This window comes from Corvus hawaiiensis, chromosome 8 (assembly GCF_020740725.1).
Source record: "Corvus hawaiiensis isolate bCorHaw1 chromosome 8, bCorHaw1.pri.cur, whole genome shotgun sequence".
NCBI classification, from domain to species: Eukaryota; Metazoa; Chordata; class Aves; order Passeriformes; family Corvidae; genus Corvus; species Corvus hawaiiensis.
This window is the reverse complement of record NC_063220.1, coordinates 16,130,811-16,151,000: the sequence shown is the minus strand read 5'-3', so window position 1 is coordinate 16,151,000 and position 20,190 is coordinate 16,130,811. Positions and strand designations below refer to the sequence as shown.

At 34.8% G+C, this 20,190-nt stretch overlaps 1 protein-coding gene across 4 annotated transcripts in view; it reads left to right on the top strand.

Annotated features, from left to right (window-relative positions):
* The window catches only part of IDE (insulin degrading enzyme), a 54,370-nt gene that overhangs the window by 5,683 nt on the left and 28,497 nt on the right, over positions 1-20,190 (top strand). For all 4 annotated transcript variants that reach the window (XM_048312083.1, XM_048312081.1, XM_048312080.1 and 1 more), the window contains exons 2-11: positions 2,983-3,167; positions 4,576-4,783; positions 5,663-5,832; positions 7,952-8,074; positions 9,476-9,588; positions 10,004-10,166; positions 10,785-10,877; positions 11,404-11,495; positions 13,111-13,191; positions 15,213-15,316. In XM_048312083.1, coding sequence (XP_048168040.1) covers positions 3,008-3,167; positions 4,576-4,783; positions 5,663-5,832; positions 7,952-8,074; positions 9,476-9,588; positions 10,004-10,166; positions 10,785-10,877; positions 11,404-11,495; positions 13,111-13,191; positions 15,213-15,316 — 1,307 coding nt within the window. In that variant the 5' untranslated portion in view covers positions 2,983-3,007. The remainder of the gene's footprint in view (positions 1-2,982; positions 3,168-4,575; positions 4,784-5,662; positions 5,833-7,951; positions 8,075-9,475; positions 9,589-10,003; positions 10,167-10,784; positions 10,878-11,403; positions 11,496-13,110; positions 13,192-15,212; positions 15,317-20,190) is intronic.

Below are 20,190 nucleotides of genomic sequence, written 5' to 3'. Positions count from 1 at the left end.
CTTAGATTTCACTACACAGCCCAATTTTTAATTAAAGTAAGTTTGCTAAAATAACTTTGAGAGATTAAAATAGTGAAGCAGAATCATATATCACTTAATCCCACTCTGTAATATTCAGTTTGCAGGTGAAACCTGGCATCCCCAGAGAGCCTTGCTGGTTCCAAGGGACTGCCTGCCTGGAAATGATTACAAAAGTGGAACCTCAAAGAATAGAATATAATTTCACTAGAAGTGCAGTAATTGAAAATTCGGTGTTGGTTTTAACTGGTACTTTTCCTGTACAAGTGAAGTAATTTTGATGAGGAGGAAGAATATTTCCTATTCATTGAGTAGGGACACTGTTCTTAGTTCAGACATCCCTATTCTTTTTTGCTTTCTACCTATGTCATCTTTCCACCTGTAATTTTTGAGCCAGTGGAAGAATTTTTTCTGCCATGGTAGTGCTTTGTATTGTTCCTGCTATTTTGGCTTTATTAGACATCTTCGTCTGTTGCTTCTGTTTTGTGAAAGTAGTATGGTAATATTTCTTTTAATGTTTTTGTTAGGCTATTAGCTCTGCAGTAAACATAGCAGCTCCTTTGTGGAAGGCTTGCTTTGCTACTGACCAGCAGTATCCAGTGCTCACTGTAATGACAGTACAGCAAGTAGCTATAGTACATGGACTTTAGGACAGCTTCTGGACATGACTTTAGAAATTAAGCTACTTCTCAAAAAATTAAGTACAGAATTTCTGGTTTTCTTACTTTTTTTTTTTTTTTGCCTGTGGTTAAAAGCAGTTCTATTGTGAAAAAGTGGTTTGTAGAGTTTTAGGGTTCTGGTGTGAAAGAATGGATTGTGGTATTTTTATAAAGCAATTGCACTTACTTGAAAACTGTGCAGGAAAACAGTCATGGGGGGAATGTTTAGTATTGGGTCTTACAGTTTACTCCTTAAGAAAATGTAATGGTATAAAAGTTCTCTCTAAAGTGTAATTTTTTCTTCTCACTTTTGTATTGTAGTAACACAGCACCAGGAGGAATAGTACTTAAGCAGGAAGGTGTTGGTCTTGTTCTTTTGACGTATTTGCCTTCCAGGAGTATTGCATAGTTGATCAGCCCTTGCTTTTATTTGAGTTGTCTGGTACTACGATTCACTTTGCAGCTAAATAATTGTAGGTAATCATGCAAACCCATTTGAAGTTAGAGAATGTTGTATTCATAATGCCCACTGAAATAACAGTGAAGATGGAGATAAAAATTTCAGTCCTTGGTTTGAAGGCTTAATTACTGATTTTGTCCTTTTGGAAATTGTAGGTTTTTCCTGTACTGGAATTTTACTACCAAGCTGGAGGTAGCCTATGAAGGAGGCAGAAGTAGGGAATGATAATAAAATGAAGTGGAGGTGTACAGCTTCACAAGACATCAATTGAAATCTCATAAGATTTCATAGCTGTGTAATTTGATGAATCACGTTGGAAACATGAGTCATCTGAGCAAACAGTAAAGTTTGTGACTTATAGTGATGTGGTGTAGAAATAACAGGGAGATATCAGATGACAAGGAAATTGTATAACATTTTAAAAAAACCCACAACTTGAATAGTTTGTAGTATATATGTGTCTTCTGACAAGCAACTAGTCTCTTACTGAGATAGAATATTCTAGCTGAAAACCAAGCTATAGGTGTTCATTAGCAGACATGGAATCAGGAGCTTAAGGGACCTCCTTGTTCTCCTGCATACTTAGATTTGTCAATCCAACTTGTGTGCAAGTCAAAAACAATTAGGAACAGTTTTGTTACTGATTTTCATATATGAAAAGTAGTATCTATTCTCACTTCAAAAATTTTACACGATATCTTTAGTAGAGTATTTCTTCTTAAAATTCTGAACTTTGAACATGGAGGCATCTTTTAATCGTTAGTACAGTTTGTATCAGTGCTGTTGATGCAGAGAAACAGAGATGTTGTGGTACTTGGAGTAATCTTTATATTTCAGTGGTATCTGCATTTTTTCAGAGGAAGAAGGCCCATTTGGAGTAATCTTTATATTTCAGTGGTATCTGCATTTTTTCAGAGGAAGAAGGCCCATAGATATTCCAAGCAGGATTGGCCTGAGCACAGGGTTAAACTAGTGGATAAATGATCAGTTTAAATGAGAGTGTACACATTTAAATTTAAATTCAGCATTTCAGCTACTGTTTAGTGATTACATTTGACTACACTTTTTTTTTTAAAGTATTTCATAGTGAGAGAACCATGTTTTACTAGTGGAAATGTTTCCTTCTAAAGTGCATTGAATGGCACATTTTAAAAAGTTACTTCATATTGTTTATAGCTTTTGCTTAGAGACATTCAGATTCTGAATCAGTCACACTTTCTTAGCATTTCAAAATTGTGCCTTTGAAGAAGGGTGTCTTGTAGCATCTGTTAAACTAATGGTAGAGGTTTAAACATGTGAGACAATCTATCCCTGTTTATCGTGGCAGTTCTGCAGTCTTTGTATTTTTATGGCAGTAATGCAAACAGTGTTACCATTTATTGCTTGAGTGTACAAATCCAGTGGTCTGTTAGTAAAATTTTGTTTATCTGACAATCAGAGTTACAGCATTTGTAATATAATCAACAATTTAGATACATTAAATACTTTCCTGAAGTTTGAAAGTATACTTGAGTTAGCAGTGTATGCTTCATTTGATTTAATTTTGATCATAATCGAATAAAGGGATGACGTTTATTAAGTTTAGGTTGTTTAAATTACAGTTAATGTGATACTTGAAGCATTCAGTTAAGTGATGTACATTTTTACATGTTTCTTGCTCTTCAAGGTTTCTTTTTTGTTTTAGCAGCAGTATTTTTCAGGGTCTGAATTTTTGGCAAATTCAGTGAATTTTGCGCATAATAGAACTTCTAGCTGTCGGTATTGCTCTGTATTGTCTAACATAATATTAAGGTTCTAGCAAGGCTTAAGTGAAAATAATAAGAAATTTCTTCTGTTTTCTTTAAGGTTTCAGAAGGAGACAAACAACAAAATGAACAATCCAGCTATTAAGAGAATAACAAATGAAATTATCAAATCACCTGAGGATAAACGAGAATATCGTGGACTGGAATTGGCAAATGGCATTAAAGCTCTTCTCATTAGTGACCCCACCACAGATAAGTCTTCAGCAGCACTTGATGTGCACATAGGTATTCAATTTATGTTGTGTTCATTATGTCATTAATAAAAATGCTTAAAGTTTTGGTATCTTGATGCAAATAAACTGACAGTAGTGGTATGTAGTTGGCAGCGTAGCCTCTTATTGTAGTTTATAGTTTGTTTAATTCTTTGACACATCAAGTTGAAAATTATTAGAGCTAAATGCTCTTATTGTACTCTTGTGTTTACTCAAGTGTAGCTCAGTCAGTTGAAAGACTGCTTTTAACCATTAAGTTTCAGATTTAAGATCTGTTGTGAAAGATCTTTTGTAAGCAGAAAAGGGGCGGGTGTAAGTGCAATTATTTCAGACAGCTCCATCTGTCATGTCAGACTTTTTTTTTCATGCGAAGTTGTTGATGTGCAGAGGTGACAAAATGCTGTAGTGCTAGAGAAGTTGAAGAGGCACTCCCTAACTTCAGTGATGCTTATGTGTGCAAACAGAAATAAGGGAAATAAAAGGGGAAGGCAATTACTTTGTCTCTTTGGAATAATGGAAGCCTTTTATTATATCTGAGGTATTTCTAAAGCTTGTATAGTTTTTCAGTTGCTTGGAAAGTATAATTCATGTGTGCATAACCTAAACACCCTCTTGCCATTTCTGCAGTTGGGAGCGCTTGCTGCTGTTTGCGTTAGGGCAGAAGTAATAGAGGGACTTAAAAAGCTTCTGGCCCTTTTTGTTACGGGCATGGCTGTCCCACATCATTATCTAGTTCAGAGGATCCCGAATGTGGTTTCATTTAGGTCCTGTGACAGTGATAGCCAACTGCAGCATCCAGTTCCTGCACATGTGCTGGAGGAGATGTATCTGTTGCCTTCATCTCCACTCTCCCACTGCACATCGCTGCACATTCTGAGGCGGGACTGCTGCCCTCAAACTTCTACCTTTCTCTCTTCCGTTCTTCCAGATCATTATTTTAATCTGCTTGCCTTCACACCTACTAGCTGGTCATCCATAGCTGCTTGTGTTCAGGCAATTACAGGTTATCGCTCGTCCTATAAACGACAGGATAAATAACTCTTTAATTATGGTTGACAATTGCTGCCTCCTAACACAGTGCAGTTACTAAAGTCAAAGTATAGATTTCAGAGCAGTGTGATTTGCCAGGTATTTACAGATTATGAGTCATGAATTTCAATTGAAAATAGTCTGTATAAGGAGGTGCAAGCTGATCTGGAGAGGCAATTTGAGACACTAATAGGTTCAGTTACTGATTGTAATTTTTTAAAGTATTGTTTTGAAGATTAAGTTTAGTTGACTGTAGTTGCACAAGTGTCTTCTTACTGCTACAGAATTGATATAATTGCCTGAAGCAACATACTATAATATAAAGCACTTTAAGACTTAATGTTTTAGTATTACTTTTTATGATTGGTTACATAAAATTTTTCCTCTTGCAGGATCCTTGTCTGATCCCCCCAACATTGCTGGGCTTAGTCATTTTTGTGAGCATATGTTGTTCCTGGGAACCAAGAAATATCCAAAAGAGAATGAGTATAGCCAATTTCTAAGTGAGCATGCTGGGAGCTCAAATGCTTTCACGAGTGGTGAACATACCAACTATTACTTTGATGTATCACATGAACATCTAGAAGGTGCACTGGACAGGTAAACACATATTTTTAGTATTTTATTATTAAACACATACTTTTTAGTATTTAGTATTTTAGTATAAGTTAGTATACATTTTTGTTACAGAGGTTCTACTTGAAGTTATTAGTGTAGAAGTTTTTTGATAGTTCTAACATGATATTTAAAAAAAGGTAAAAAATATCTTTTGTTAAAACTGATAACCATGTATTTTTCAGTTCAGAAGTCTTACTCAGATTTTTTTCATCTAGGAGAGTTCTTCATCGAGGCAGAATTTTTGAAGTTTAAATGTTGTGTTTACACTGAATATTTTTGGAAATGTGGGGCACAGAATATGATCACGAATTTACACATTGTGCAAATACTGGGATAGTGCAATCAAATGCTGTGCTTCCCATGGGATCCTTATTGACAGCAAAACAAGGGTGAAGTCTAGAAATACAATAGGATTCTCTTAGCAGAGGGAACTTGCTGAAATCTCAGTGTTATTTGGGAGGGGACAGAAATTGAAAGGTGTGTAGTCAGTGAGGTAGAGTGAGTTTTCTCTTTGGCTTCTCCCTGGATGTCTGACAAGACATATTTCATTGGTGAAATTAAGAGCCTCTTGCAGCTAAACCTCAAAACAGGAGAAATTTTCACTGTGGGAATTGTGATACAAGGCCCTTGATTCTCGTAGTACCTTACATGATGAATATGTTGTTGTTTGCATTTATACACAAAGAACTTGAGAAATAAGGATACTGAATCAGTGTCAAAACTGTTAGAGAATTTGTAAGTTCTGCATTAAAAAATAATGTGTTCAGCTGTTTTCAGGAGGTACCAAGCACCAAGCTTTATACTTTTCTGTTACAATTTATGTACAGTACTCTTGACTTGAATTAATTTTTTTCTCTTTAGGTTTGCCCAGTTTTTTCTGTGCCCTCTGTTTGATGAAAGTTGCAAAGATAGGGAAGTGAATGCTGTTGATTCTGAGCATGAGAAGAATCTAATGAATGATGCCTGGAGGTTGTTTCAGTTGGAGAAGGCTACTGGAAATCCCAATCATCCCTTCAGTAAATTTGGAACAGGTTTGTCAGAATATAATTATCTATCCAGTGGAGTTCTGTGTAACCTACATAGTCTTATTGTTTATATAGAATTGCTAAAGACAGACTGAAACAATTCTCCTATTTTCCTCTCCATACATGTTTATTTTGGCGCTTTATGACATTTTTCACATCATAGACCAAACAGAGCTAGACAAAAGCATAGGAAAAAGAGTGGTCCAAGACTTGGAGTACAACGATGAAGCAACCTTTATGATTCTGATAATTGCTGCAGTGAGTGCTGTTTTCCAATTACTGGATTTGTCGTAATTTGGTACTGTTAAGTCTTTGTGCATAACAAAGTGAATGAATTGTATTTAAATTGTTGTTAGTCATATGCTTTTTGTTAACTAATACTGCATTTAGACTAGATGACAGTGACTAGGTCAAATCAGAAAGATCAGCAAAACATCATGAAAATTACTGAGTAGGGATATAGAAACAAAATCTGAACCATAGAGCACAAGAGGAGGAGACAGATAGAGTGATCTTGGCCAAATCCCAGTCTTACAGCTGTATTTTTTTTATTGTTCGGGCTTAATTATTCACAGAACACTTAGTAACAATTGAGAATATACACCCTAAAACCTCAATTCAAAAAGCATAAAAGTTAAGATACCATAGTTCTGGGCAAAACCACAGATGTTTGATGCTTTGGTAGAAGTTTAAATGTTGGGTGGTTTTTTTAATAGGCATTATTTTCTATGTGAATTTATTTTTGAAACTGTTAAAGTTACAGGACTGCGCTGTTTTTGAGCATAATGTGCTCAAAAAAAAGTGTTTCGTGGATGGGTCAGTTTGCTCGATGAATAATTGACTCAAATATTGGGTATAGTAGGAGGATGGGAGAGCAGATAATGGGCTTTAAGGGAGTGGTTTCTTCCTCTGTCTCAAGAAAGACAAGAATACCTTTACATCTGTTGATGGAGGGCATAGTTGTGGGTCTGGTAGCCACCTGCCACAAGAGCAGGTATTGCTCTGTTAACCAGTAAAGAGAGGCTGGCTGTAAAAGTGCAACTGTAACTCCATTCTCCAAACAGGTAGATTTTAAAATAAAGCCTTGGGAACTGTGCATTAGTAGGCAGGTGTTCAGAGTACATTCTGTAATGTCTGCTACTGAAGACATTATTTAATTTTTATGTAGCACACAGAAAACATAAGTGGAAATTGCAGAAATAGTATTGTGCAGTTTAAGAATGTTGTGTAGCTCACAGAAGTGAAATGTTTTCTTGGGGAGAATACCTAAAATGTGCTCAAATTCAACAGCAGTAGTCATATTCTCTTCTCCTTAGATTAGATTCTGATTCTGAAATTAAATTACAGCACACAGCCTTCCAGTAGATGTGACTTTGCAGAAGTAGAGCTCAGCTTTGATGGTTTCTATTTACCCAAAGAGTTGACAACTGCGATGCATTTGGCATCCTTATTGTTTCCTTTTGATCAGCTGGGAGGTTAATCTCGCAGAGTACAGGAATTACTCCATTTGATGCTTCAGGTCACTCCTCATTGCTGTGCACCCTGTTTGGTCAGCAAACCTTCCATTATTCCTCGTCTGTCCATAGGAACAAATGCAGCTTCCAGGTTTCTTTTTAAGGGTGTGCATTTGTGCCCAGATATCCTTCACTGATCTCCCTGAATTAATGCTTATGATGGTGATTCTTCTCCATCATTACCCTCAGTGTCAAGTAATTTTCCCAGCTCTTCTGCACTGGCTAGTGTCCATTTTCCTACATCTGTAGTCTTCTGACTGTTGCTTCCTAATGTACTCCAGTACTGTAACAGCACAGTTACTGAACTGAAGCTTTAACTCTATGTTATTTTATTTTATCTTATGTATTGATGCTGTGGGAGTGAACAGAGTAGAGTGTCTAGAACTTTGCCATTTAATTTGTCTGCAAATGGTGAGGAGTATAGGCAAAATATTAAAACATAAGACACTATTGATCCAATTTTCTTATTATGCATATTGATTATTTTTAGAATTACTGTCCATCCAAAGGAAAGCAGACTGATGAATTTATATATTTCTTTTTGATCTGTAAGTTCATAAACATTAAATACTGTTAAACATGAAATATTGTTAATTGGTTTTATGTTACAGGGAACAAATTCACTCTGGAAACTAGACCAACCAAAGAAGGAATAGATGTAAGGCAAGAGCTACTGAAGTTCCATTCTACTTATTATTCATCAAATTTAATGGCCATTTGTGTCTTAGGAAGAGGTGAGTTTTGTTGTGTTGGTTAAGACTTTATGTATATACTTGAAAAAAAAAAAGGAGGTTCCAACTGCTTAGAACCTTCCACAGTTGAGATGATATTTTATATGGTTTTGCCAAAAGCTTAATAAGTGTGTTGAAAACTGTTTGCTCTTTGTAAATGTGCTGGCAGACTGGTATTTTTATGGTGTTTCACAGTAATGCTTGGATGGTGAATATGAATGGAAGAAAATGAATTTTTTATCTAATCAAAAGCAAAATTCACTGAGGAATTTTACATGGAAACTTTTTCAGTAAGAATCACCTTGGCAACTGTGAATCTGTGCTAAAAAAAACTGTCACTGCAAGATTAAATGAATGTGTATTTTGCTGATATGCATGAAAATTAGTCGTTTTTAATAGAATAACATGCAGTTCACAAAATTGTAATATATAGTGGACCCTCTTGGCTTGCATTATTTTGTTAGTTGTTTTCCCCAGCACAGTTCAGTTAGTGTAGTGTAGGAGCATGCATATATTGAGCAGGAGAGATTCTACTTTTTCAATCTAACTGGGATTGTTTCGGTAACAAGGTAACTGCTTATAGAAATCTTTCAAGGATTAAGGCTGTACTTTGAGATATCCAAGAAACGGATGTTTTGTTTCTTCCAGTAACCACCCTTGAAAGACATTCACTAAAAAATTGTCAGATGAATCTTTTTTATCTTATGCTCACTTTGAGAAGTGCTCCAAAAAGCATTTCTTGAGGCAGATAGCAATTTTGAAGGCAGAATTTCAACAGAAAGGCTATAGGTCAGTTTAGGTGAGTTAATGCACATTGTCACATTCTTTCTGCAAAAGGTCTGCTCTCATTCTTGCGAAGTACTGCAGTCACAGACTGAAATTAGAATGGATGTAAAATTAGAAGTGCTTGAACAAGGTCGCAGGTGTGTGTGTGTGTTGGGTGCTAGGGACATACCTGGCTCACAGTGTACCTGAAGTACTGGACATGAACTGAGGCTAAAGCAAATTCAAGCTTTGGCAAAGATACTTTCACTCTAGAAAATTTGCAGCTGTAATTCCATGTCCCTTAAACTTTTTTGGAATGTTTATTTTTGTAGGTGTTTGATACCTGATGTACCTTTCAGTTCTAGCTTAGATTAGTCTGTAAAACATAAAGAAAGATATATTTTCAGTTACAGGGTTTATTTTAATCATGATTGAAGCTTTCCTTTAATAAGCATGGTGCTTCTAGCATGTTACATTTCAAAATTCAAATATGAATATTTATTTCCGTTCTAGAATTAAAAATCATAACATCATTAAAACTGCCTTTCTGTATAATTCATGGCTCTCCCAAGCAATATTAAAAAAAAGTTTGTCGGAATCTTCCTATAATGACTGGTTTTTTTCTGATGTTTATTCTAGAATCCTTGGATGAGCTGACTTGCTTAGTGGTAAAGTTATTTTCAGAAGTAGAGAATAAAAATGTCCCTATACCAGAGTTTCCTGAACATCCTTTCCAAGAAGAGCATCTCCGGGTATGTATAGAGATACATCTTCCATCCAGGGTGTATATTTTAAATGTTATTTTTTTTATGTTTCAGTATTACATTTTGCACTTCACTACTCTTTTATCAATGTCCCTGTTAAGTTCCATGTTTCTTTATTCATTTTCCACCTACTTTTCCATGCTGAATATAGTTTTGTATAGTTTATAGTAGAGGTTGCACATTTGGTTGCAGTTGTAAGCAACTGTGAGATCATTAATTTTTTTTGTTTGTACCATGAATGGCTGAAGTGTTGCCCTATGTTTTAGATACCTTTACTTTTGAGATTTGGGAGATGTGTTTGTAATGTGTGTGTGTGAAGGGAACATGATACATACTCCTGAGATGAATCTAATAGATGAGTTTCCCTTTGTTCATGGGTCTTCTTGTTTGTTTTTCCCCTCAGCAACTTTACAAAGTGGTACCCATTAAGGACATTAGAAATCTTTATGTCACATTTCCTATACCAGACCTTCAAAAGTACTATAAATCAAACCCTGGCCATTACCTTGGCCATCTGATTGGGCATGAAGGCCCGGGGAGTCTTTTATCAGAGCTTAAAGCCAAAGGTAAGTCCTTTGAGGGTAGAGAATTGAAAAATATTTGGTCACACAGTTATTTAAAGTTTAATCATGTTTCACTTGAGATAGACTTCTATGTGTTAAAAGCCTTAATCTGTTTGAGTAATCTGAACAATTTTGTGCTTTATTTTTGTTTCTGCAGCAGGTAGGAATAAATAGGTAACAGTCACTCAGGCTGCTGAGGCTATTATTTCTTGGACTCCCCTCTATGTGCCTTATTTAGAGAGTTACACGAACTTTAACGTAATGATCTTGTCTCTATTTTGTCACTAACTTGGAGACTACTGTCAGGTCCCTTAATGTCCGGAAGATTACAAGGGTGTACCTTTCGCTGTTTTACTTTGTATCATTCTGTTCAAAACAGAAGTAAATTATCCAGTAATCAAATGATCTTGAGTTTGTTATATCACTCAGAATACAAAATTGGATAGATCTGACTTGTGTTATGTTTAACTTGCACTGTTGCAGTAGGCATGAAGGAAGTAAAGGAAAACATGTAAATGAATCAAAATGGGTTTTCAAAAATGATGTTGCTGAAGCATGCAAAAAGTTGCATAAATTATTTTAGATTTGTTTATGTAATATAGTTTCTTTTTAATGACATAGGATGGGTAAATACTCTTGTTGGAGGCCAGAAGGAAGGTGCTAGAGGTTTCATGTTTTTCATCATTAATGTGGACTTGACAGAAGAAGGACTTTGTAAGTGAAGCACCATCTGTATTCCATGTTATTGCTGATCTGATGGTTTTGTGTTTGTATCTGAAGAGACTAATTGTGATTGTAGCTTAAAAGGCAATTTCTTTTAGTGAACTTCTTATTCTGTGTTTAGTTCCTCTAAGTATGCTAACACATTTCGCCTAACATAAGAAATCAACTTACTTAAGGTTATATTAAGTTATTTAATTAAATACTTTATTTAAATTTCTTTAAAGGAAGAGCTGTTAACACCTTTGTGTGCTACTTATTCATACTATTTAGATGCAAGTTAAATTATATTGTAAATCAGTATCTTCACGTAAAGACATGTTCAGTGCAATTCTTGGAATTAGCTGGGGACATAAGCACCTTAAATTAATGTTTGGGAAAAGCAAGTTTAACTTTGGTAGGATTGCAGATGTACTTAAAGATCTTGATGTGTCAAAGTGTAATTAAAAATAAAACCATTTTTGTGTTCCTTAAATTTCTTCTCTGTGCAGAACTGAGTGAATTATTTTTTTCTTTTCAGTGCATGTTGAAGATATTATTTTGCACATGTTTCAATATATTCAAAAACTACGTACAGAAGGACCTCAAGAATGGGTTTTCCAAGAGTGCAAGGTAAGTAATTGGGGCTGTACCATATGTGGTGGTTGTATTTTTACAAACTCTTTTTTATCATTAGATTATTTGACTTTGTAAGTAGCATTTAATAATCACGTGGTAATTAAGTTTATTAATTTTTAAGATGCAATGACACAAATGACAAGTACATTCAGAATACATTGTCTTAACATGGGTGTGAAATGCTCTTATAGAGCTGGGAGTTACTATAGCATAATGGAGGTGAAGGAAGAAGGATCTTACTCTGTCCACAAGGATTTTACATAACTTCCCTTAGTCTTCACTGAAGAAGGGGGGAAAACATTTACTGTTGAGGAGTAACATTGAATTGGAAATTGAAATGGCTGTTATTCTACCCCTCCCTTCTTTTGTGTGTCAAATTGTATAGTTAAGATTGTAATGGCAATAGACATTTAATCTGCTGTTTGTTGCCACCACCTTTTTGGAAAGTCAACTAAAGGCTTTTCATGAAGTACTATGGCAGTACATGTCAGTTTTTGCTGAACTGTTCATGTTTCTTTCAAGGCTGGGTAGTTCTGTGTGCACAGAGCAAAAATGTAAAGTGTCCTATCAGGTAGCACTGCTCTTCTCAGTGTCAGTGTGAAACAAACCCAGTGTTATTTCTATATATAGTCTCATTGGTTCAGTACATATGCTTGGGTAAAGATTTCTTGTTCCATCTTAGTGTTATTTGATCAAAACTGTTGATCAAAACTGTTGAGTCTCTCCAAAGTAGAAGTTCTGCAGCTGGGTTAGCTTTATTTCCTACACTTTAACACTGTATACCTGTGAAAGTAGTCTCAAGTCTTGTTATCCTCTGCTAAAAGTCCCATGGATTTGTTTCACTGACAGAGTAAGCAAATACAAGGTTTGATCAAGGTAGTTTAATTCTTCTGTCTTATCCCTCTGTCTTTCCCTTGCTCCTCTTCTCTCCACCCCAGCACTCCCGAGACTGTGGGGTGAGTCAGAGAGCTGGCAAACTAGTATGAAAAGAATCTTTTTGAGTTTACTTTCAGCTGAACTGTTGAATGAATCAGTTTATCTGCATGGTTTCATGGAAGGATGGACCGTCCTTTTCACTGGCTTTAAAGTCTTCAATCTCTTTAATTCACCCTTGCCATTGTATCCTGAGAATGTTGTGTTCTATTTCTGTGGCTGAGACAGCAAAAAGAAACACACTTTTTCTGTCTCTAAACTTACTCTTGGCTGACTGAACAAAAGCAAGGAAAAAGGAAGAGAGAGGCTTCAATTTGCTAACTTACGACAAACATTGCACTGGAACACTGTGTACTGGTTGTATCAGAGTTGGTGTGTTTTCAAATTATCAGGAAATTTAAATATATGAGAGGTGGGGCAGATCTCTTACTATGAAAAGTACTTACACGACTTGTATAACACTTGACATTATGAGACTATCACAAATTGGTTGTGAATTTGATGCAACTTGAATATTACTGAAAACTTGTGTTAGGTACTTGTCTAACTGCTATAACATGGATACAGCAAAAGTACTTCCTTTTCTTTCATTATAAAAAGGAATTAAGTAGCCAGTAATTATTCTTAAAATAGGCTTTAATTTATACTCTTTGATCATTTGTACATTGTTTTCTAGGATCTAAATGCTGTGGCATTCAGGTTTAAAGATAAGGAGCGACCACGAGGTTACACTTCAAAGCTTGGAGGAATGTTGCATGTAAGTGGAGGAGGTTGTTTTTGTTTGGTTGGTTTTTTTAACAATCATTTAGCAGTATGTTTGATTATCCACTTAATAAATACAGGCATCTGCAAAGGTCCTTTGCACTTCTTGTATGCTGCATAGACCTTAGTTTTGGCAGTCAATAAGTCACGTTCTGTTCACTCTACCATTTTATACTTCTGTACTAGGTAGAACTGATAATACAGTAACTGGAGGTGCTCTTTGATCTGTTTCAGTGTTTTTTAAGACATATGTACCTTACCATTGTGTTTGGTTGGTAGCTAAGTGTTCTCTAGGGCAGTATTAGAGAAATAATATTTTATCATAAACACTGTGTTCCTTAGTTCACAGTGTTGAAATACTGCAGTAAGCAGAAATGTTTGTATTAAGATTGCAAATTACAAATGCTTGTCTTTACTGATATGATTGCATATTGGTACTGAAAGAATAATCATGTAGCTTTTACTTGGTCTTTAATACTTGTTACAAAATTCCCTCATTTTGCACAAATGGAAGATTTTGATAAGGTTGTTGAGGGGTTTTTTTGTCTAGTGAAATTATGCAACTTTTATAACTTTTTGCAGCCATTCTTCATTGCATAGCTAGTGTCTGCATCTATTCAGAGAAATTTTTGTTTTCTTTGCAGGAATTACTGCTACTGGTTGTAGACCTTTAATCTCTAAAATAATGATCTTTAATTTTCAAATTTTCCTTCTGTTTGCTAAAAAGCATTAGACTTGGCTGAAAACATGGAAATGGATATTTAAAGAGCTCCTGCTTGGGATGCTGTCTCTTGCTTTGGTTCTGTCAAATGCCTAAAATCTCTAAGAGATGGAGTTCTGACTTCTGAAACAGTCTTTCAGTGGCTTCTGTTTGTTGGATCATTTCTGATTACAATTGCCGTCTCCAAAAATCAGGCCAGGAAGTTGCCAGCAGTGTTCCAAAGAGCAGGGTATTGAATTGGGACTCTTTTTTTTTTTTTTTTTTACTGCCTTTCTTTTGCTTTGCTTTGCAGTATGAATGGTAATTTTCACTCTGCTTTAGTAGTTAAAGGAGCATCAGATTCTGGATCTTTAGCATTCACATTTGAATTTTTTATAGCATAGGCTTGGTTCATTGTCCTTGATCTCCACCCCCACAACCCTTTCTCTTTTCCAGAATCCTTTTTATGAGTTACTCTCTGTTCTGGAAGTCATTCCACTGTAATTTTTTGTATAATGTATGTAATTCAGAAAGCCATTTTGCTCTCTGGTTGAAAAAGTACACCTATATGGCAAACTACTCGGTGCCTATGTCACCTGGTAACTTTCCCTTGGTAAACAGGTGTTTATCAAGAAAGTTCTCCTCTCAACCACATTAATAATTTTCAGATGAGTTTTAACTTTTTTTTTTCCTTCTTAAATTGCCATGTACCTTAAGAGATTTTCAGTTTGGCCCTAAATAAAAAAGGTTAGAATTAAAAGTGTTTAAAGTTTCATTATGCTTTTAGATATTGAAATATAGTTTCCTTTAAATTACTGTAAATAGGAATTGAATGATTAGAGAGTTCTAAAAAAAACCTATATTTTTTGTTTCTTTGTTTGTTTTATTTTGCTTATTTATGTTTTGTTTTCCCCAAATGCACTCTAGTGAGTACTTGGTATTCTTCTATCTTTAGAAATATCCTGCAGGGGTCAGCATTTACCATGTTATTTTTACTTTAGTCAAAATACTATTTAGAGGTGGGTGACTTTCTATATTGAGACACAAAATATTCCAAGAGAGAAGAATCGTAAATATACAGTATATAAAATTGCCTAATACATGAGAAATATGATTGCATAGTTAGAATGCTACTCCCTCTTTTTTAGTTTTGAGAGTGATTTTAAAACATCTTACACACTCCTAATTTGAAATTACCAAGGTAATACAGATTTAGTGACCAGAAGTGTTTGCTTTTGTTTCCTGTACTGAACCGTAGCTTTTTCATGCTTAGTTTTGTTTAACTCATCTACATATTCCTTGGCTTTGTTTTTTAGTATTATCCTATAGAAGAAGTATTGGCTGCTGAATATTTACTTGAAGAATTCAGGCCTGATTTAATAGAGATGGTACTGGATAAATTGAGACCAGAAAATGTTCGGTAAGTTAGATTTTATTTTAACACAAACATTATAAGAAAGCAGATAAATTAATGGAAACACAAAATCTTAGGTGTCTCTTGCAGCTCCAAAAGAAATGTGATTGAAAAATCTTCACTATGTTTCTTTGTATGAGTAAGTCTTAGATATATGTTAATTTATTTTCAGAGGTTGATACATTTCAAATAATTATTGGATAAAGTCAGATAAACTTGGGTTGTGAACTGTGTTTGCAAATGTCATAGGGTTCTGGTGTTTCTAGGCATATGCAAGTAATGATAGAATAAATGGAGTTGCCTGTATCAGCAACAGTAGTTGCCATAGTAATTAATGCCCTTTAAAGAAGGGCCTTTATCTTTGTGTGTGGGTGTGCATCTGGGTGTAATGTGTGTGGGATACTTCAGCTGAAGCTTGATTATGTCAAGAGATCAGATTTTGAACAAACAATACTTTAATGAAAATTTCCTGTTCTCTTTCCTAAAGTATTTAATACTTGTCTATTTTGAATGTATTTTCATGTTGCTCTACCACCCAAGTTCTCTAAAATTTGATTCCTCTAACATACAAACAGTTTTTAGTAATTAACATAGAGAATGTTTAATTACTTGTTCTCTGTAGAAAGCTTTACCGAATTCCACATGAATGTGAACTTTTAACTGGTTTTAGAATTGCTTACAAGTAACAGGTAAACCTGAGCTATTGCTGATGTAGTAAAGAAGCTGCAAGTGTTAATGAGATCTGATGTTATTATATCTTCACATAGCTTTGAAGCATAGCTCTTGACATTGCAAGAAAATAGTCAATATTATCTTACTCACTATGTAAATTGTGTCTTTGTTACTACCCAGAGAACTTACAAAGCACCTTCTTACTTAAACACCGAAAAATTGCTGGAAGAAATGAATACATTCATAGATTCTTCAGCTTGTCAGATGCTACTGGATGCTACAGACCACTCCTCACTCATTTTCTGTGTTACTCCTGTTGCTGGCTGTGCCAGTCTTTTGACGTTCTTTCCAGCTGACAGTTCTTCAGCATAAGATAGCCATAGTGAACCTTGTTCAAAAGTTACTGGTGTGAGAAAGGAAAGTGTAGAGAATACTGGTAGAGGGAGAAAATTCAAGTCTGTAGAATGTGGCCTGTAGTGTAAGAATAGTGGCGATGATTTTTAGAAGAATGTGGTGTGTATTTTCAGTTACATAGCAAACATCCATTTCCCAATGTTCTTTAGCTGTAGGTAACATAGGCCCATATCTGCACCTGGCAATTCTGCATTCCTCTTTGTCCACTGCTGAAATAAAGGGGGGTTGGACAATAAAAGAGCAAGATGAGCAAGAATCTAATTGGAATGGAAATAGTCATTCTAAAAAGATACAGAATTTAGCTGTAGCATTCTTGAAACATTAGTAACCAAAGAAAGTAATGGCTTACTATCATATTAGTTTTGTTTAACTCATCGACATATTCCTTGGCTTTGTTTTTTAGTATTAGTATCTTCCTGTAGTAGTTTTGTAAGGTTACATCAGTCTTCTCCCGTTTGACAAAGTGACTTTTGGTAAATGGACATTTTCTCCACACTTGGTAATTGCGGATTAATTTTAAATAAAAACTAGATTTTTTTCAGGATGGAACATACCTAGAACAAATACGAACTGAAGATGAACTTTGGTATATTAAGCAACTATAAATAATAATTTGATCCTTCAGATAATGGAGATAGGTGTTTCAGAATTGGTCATTAGTAACTTAGGTGGGTCTCTGTAATTGTGGGCTTTAAATGTCATGTGTCTCACCTTGCTTTCTTCTAGCTCGTGGTTTTTGGATGCTGTATGCGATGTTTAATCTTCCTTCAGGACTAATTATGTTATCTATTCACTTTACCTGCTTAAGAAGTAGATGTAATTTAATAGATGAAGAAATATGTAATTTAAAAATTTTGGATAAAAAGGGTGCTAAATATTGGGAGAAAAAAAGGACTTCCAGAACTGGAATAAACCTGGTTTTATGGCCTCTTCAGTTAATTGTTAAAGAAATTATATATTATCTTTGTTGCAGAGATTTTAGTAGGGCTTAAAGATAATAAATACAAGTGGGTTACTTCTCTGAAGCTTAAGTGCCCATAGCTATGCTGACAGCTGTCCTGCTGTGGCTTAAATAAAAATATGTACAACTTGGAGACTGTCCAAAGATTGATTAAATGCATTTTTAGCATCCAAATTCAACAAAGCAGTGCAAGTCTAACATGGATGGAATGAGGCCTGCAGGTCTGTAATGATGTAGCAGCAGGCATGCTTTGAGTTTGAATGGTATATGGTCAGAGTAATGATAATTCTGTTGCTTATTATGTGTAGACTAAGACTGTTGGGTGTTTGTCTTTACCACAACAACTATACATTCACATCTTAGTTCTCTCCATGTTCAGACTATTTGTATTCTCAAGGAAGTATAACTTAAAAAAGAAACCCAAAACATCAATCTAAATTTAAGATTCCCAAGTGTCATGTTGCTTTTTCCTGCTGCCCTAGATGATACATTTTTTTCAGTGTAGACTAAAAAGTTATGGTTATGCCTCTTTGTAGCTTCTGTGGAAGCTGATTTTATTTGGATTTAAAAGTATAAGTCAATTTTAATTGGGAATTAAATTTTTTATTTGGGGCATCAGATGTTTAAAGATCTGAGCTAATCAGACTTTCCTACTTTCATTTGATTGAAGGAAAATAGTAACTTATATATAGTACTATATTCCTTTTAGATGTATTTTAAGCACTTATCCTTAGAAGTAGAATGAAATGAACTGCAATTTAAAAAATCTTCTACTTAACTAGGATCCTTCGAAGTATAGTATGATATAACAGGGAATATAATTTTATAGTATCTTTTATTTTAAATTTCTGGCAAGATACATTATCTTGGGAAGGGGAAACTTGTTTAAGTATTATTGTAAGTGATTTCATGGTACATTACAAAGATTAAAGAAAGCCACTGTGGATTTTATTTTTGGTGGGCTCTCTTGAAGAATGAGTTGAGATTACAGATGTTAATAAAAGCATCCCTTTGTGTTAACTTTTTAAAAAAATTAATCTGTATCTATATGAACGTAATGAATTATTAATCCGGTAGCCTGCTCCCTTCTTTCGTCTTTTCTTGAGCAATTTTATATACTAATAAAAAAACCTGTGCACATCTGCTTTAAATATCTATATGTTTGGTTATCCACCATTTACTGATATGTATCCTCTTGTTTACCTTTCTGTTCTCCCTTTTTATGAAAGAATTATTATGTGCCACATCCCAGCTTTGCCTGTTGTTTGGCATTGTTTTCATGGTTTTCTTGATTTTTTTTCTTTTTATGCCTTGCATGCATTCTGTCTTGAGGTGGTTCAGTTGGCATTGATTTGAATTTTTCCTTTGTATTCTGGTTTTATTTATAATTTCCTTTTCATTCACCTATACTAAGGACTTCTTGGCATAGCTATATTGTAGTAACTGCATTTAATGTCTTTTTCAAAAGTACAGTTTTTCAACTATTATTTTCTTAACAAACTTTGAGTTTAAAAAATATGAAAAAAAAAATTCATACAGATGGTAGTAAGTATGCACATGTACTTCCATTTGACTGAACCATAACAGGAACTGTTCATATTCTCCTCCCACCCCCATGCACTAGTTGTTGCAATTAGTGCCTTAATTCCCCTAAGAGAGAAACATTTTAAAATATAAGTATCATTTTTACTTGTTCAAACTATATTGGGTTTTACCAGCCATCTGTGACGATAAGGGAATAGACTTGGCATGTGTTGCAACCTTAGCTGAAAAATGTTATTTTCCTATCATTTCCAAGACATTTTTTCCCTTCAACATCTGCAAAATAAATGCTCTTATTAAAATTTAAAAAGATAGTGACTCACTAGATTAAGCAGCTAAAGAACATTTTCCCCTGGATAGTAAGTGGGCTTTTTTCCTCTCTTGATAGCAGAAGTGCAGCACTAGTACTATCCTAGAGGGAAGAAAAATAAAATGAATGCCAAAAATGTTGATAGAGAGATTTCTAACTACTGGAATTTCACAGACTCTGAGCAAAGTTATCTCAGTGCAGTTGGTGATGCTCACCCCTGAAGGTAAACATGCTAGAAATGTATGTGTTTTTTTTTAGTTGCACTGGATCTGAGCAACAGTTTTGAAAATCACAATTTTATTCACTTATTTCCCCCTACAAATCCTTTGTAGCAACTTAGTTTTACTGAACCCTAAGAAATAACTTGTGCTTCTGCAGAGTGATCAGAGTGCTGCACCCCAGCAGCATCTCTCTGCATGTAGTTTCCCCTTACTCTGGTTTCTGGGGGGATTTTTATGTGAGTGGCTTTGAATAGCAGGTGTTGCCTCACATCAGTTTTACTAATGGTTGTGAGGGAACGTTGTTCATCTATGAACAAATGTAGGCTTTTGCTATTTTTGTCTGTCACGTTATGTTATGCGTTTGAATGAGATAGAAGTAATTTTTTCCATTGTTTGACAATACCATAATTTGGAAGACAAGTTTAAATTAGGTCCTAAAAAAAATCAATTAATCTTTTATAAGAATAAATTTGCTTTGACACATTTTTTATTAATGTCGCAAATACTGACTAAGTTTTCTAACTCGATTACTTTTTCACCCTTAGAACCTTGAGTTTTGTTACTCAAAATCTGGAGTATAATAGTTGATAATCTATTGTGGAAGTACATTCATTTTAAAGCACACGTTCTCTTCCCAAGTAACATTGTCCTGTGGATATCTCAATTGTAGCTTAAATTTAGATTTCAGGAGAGTGAAAAACAAGATAGTATTTAGTAAATATGTATCACATTATAGAAGCTGTGCTTGTTTTTGAAATTG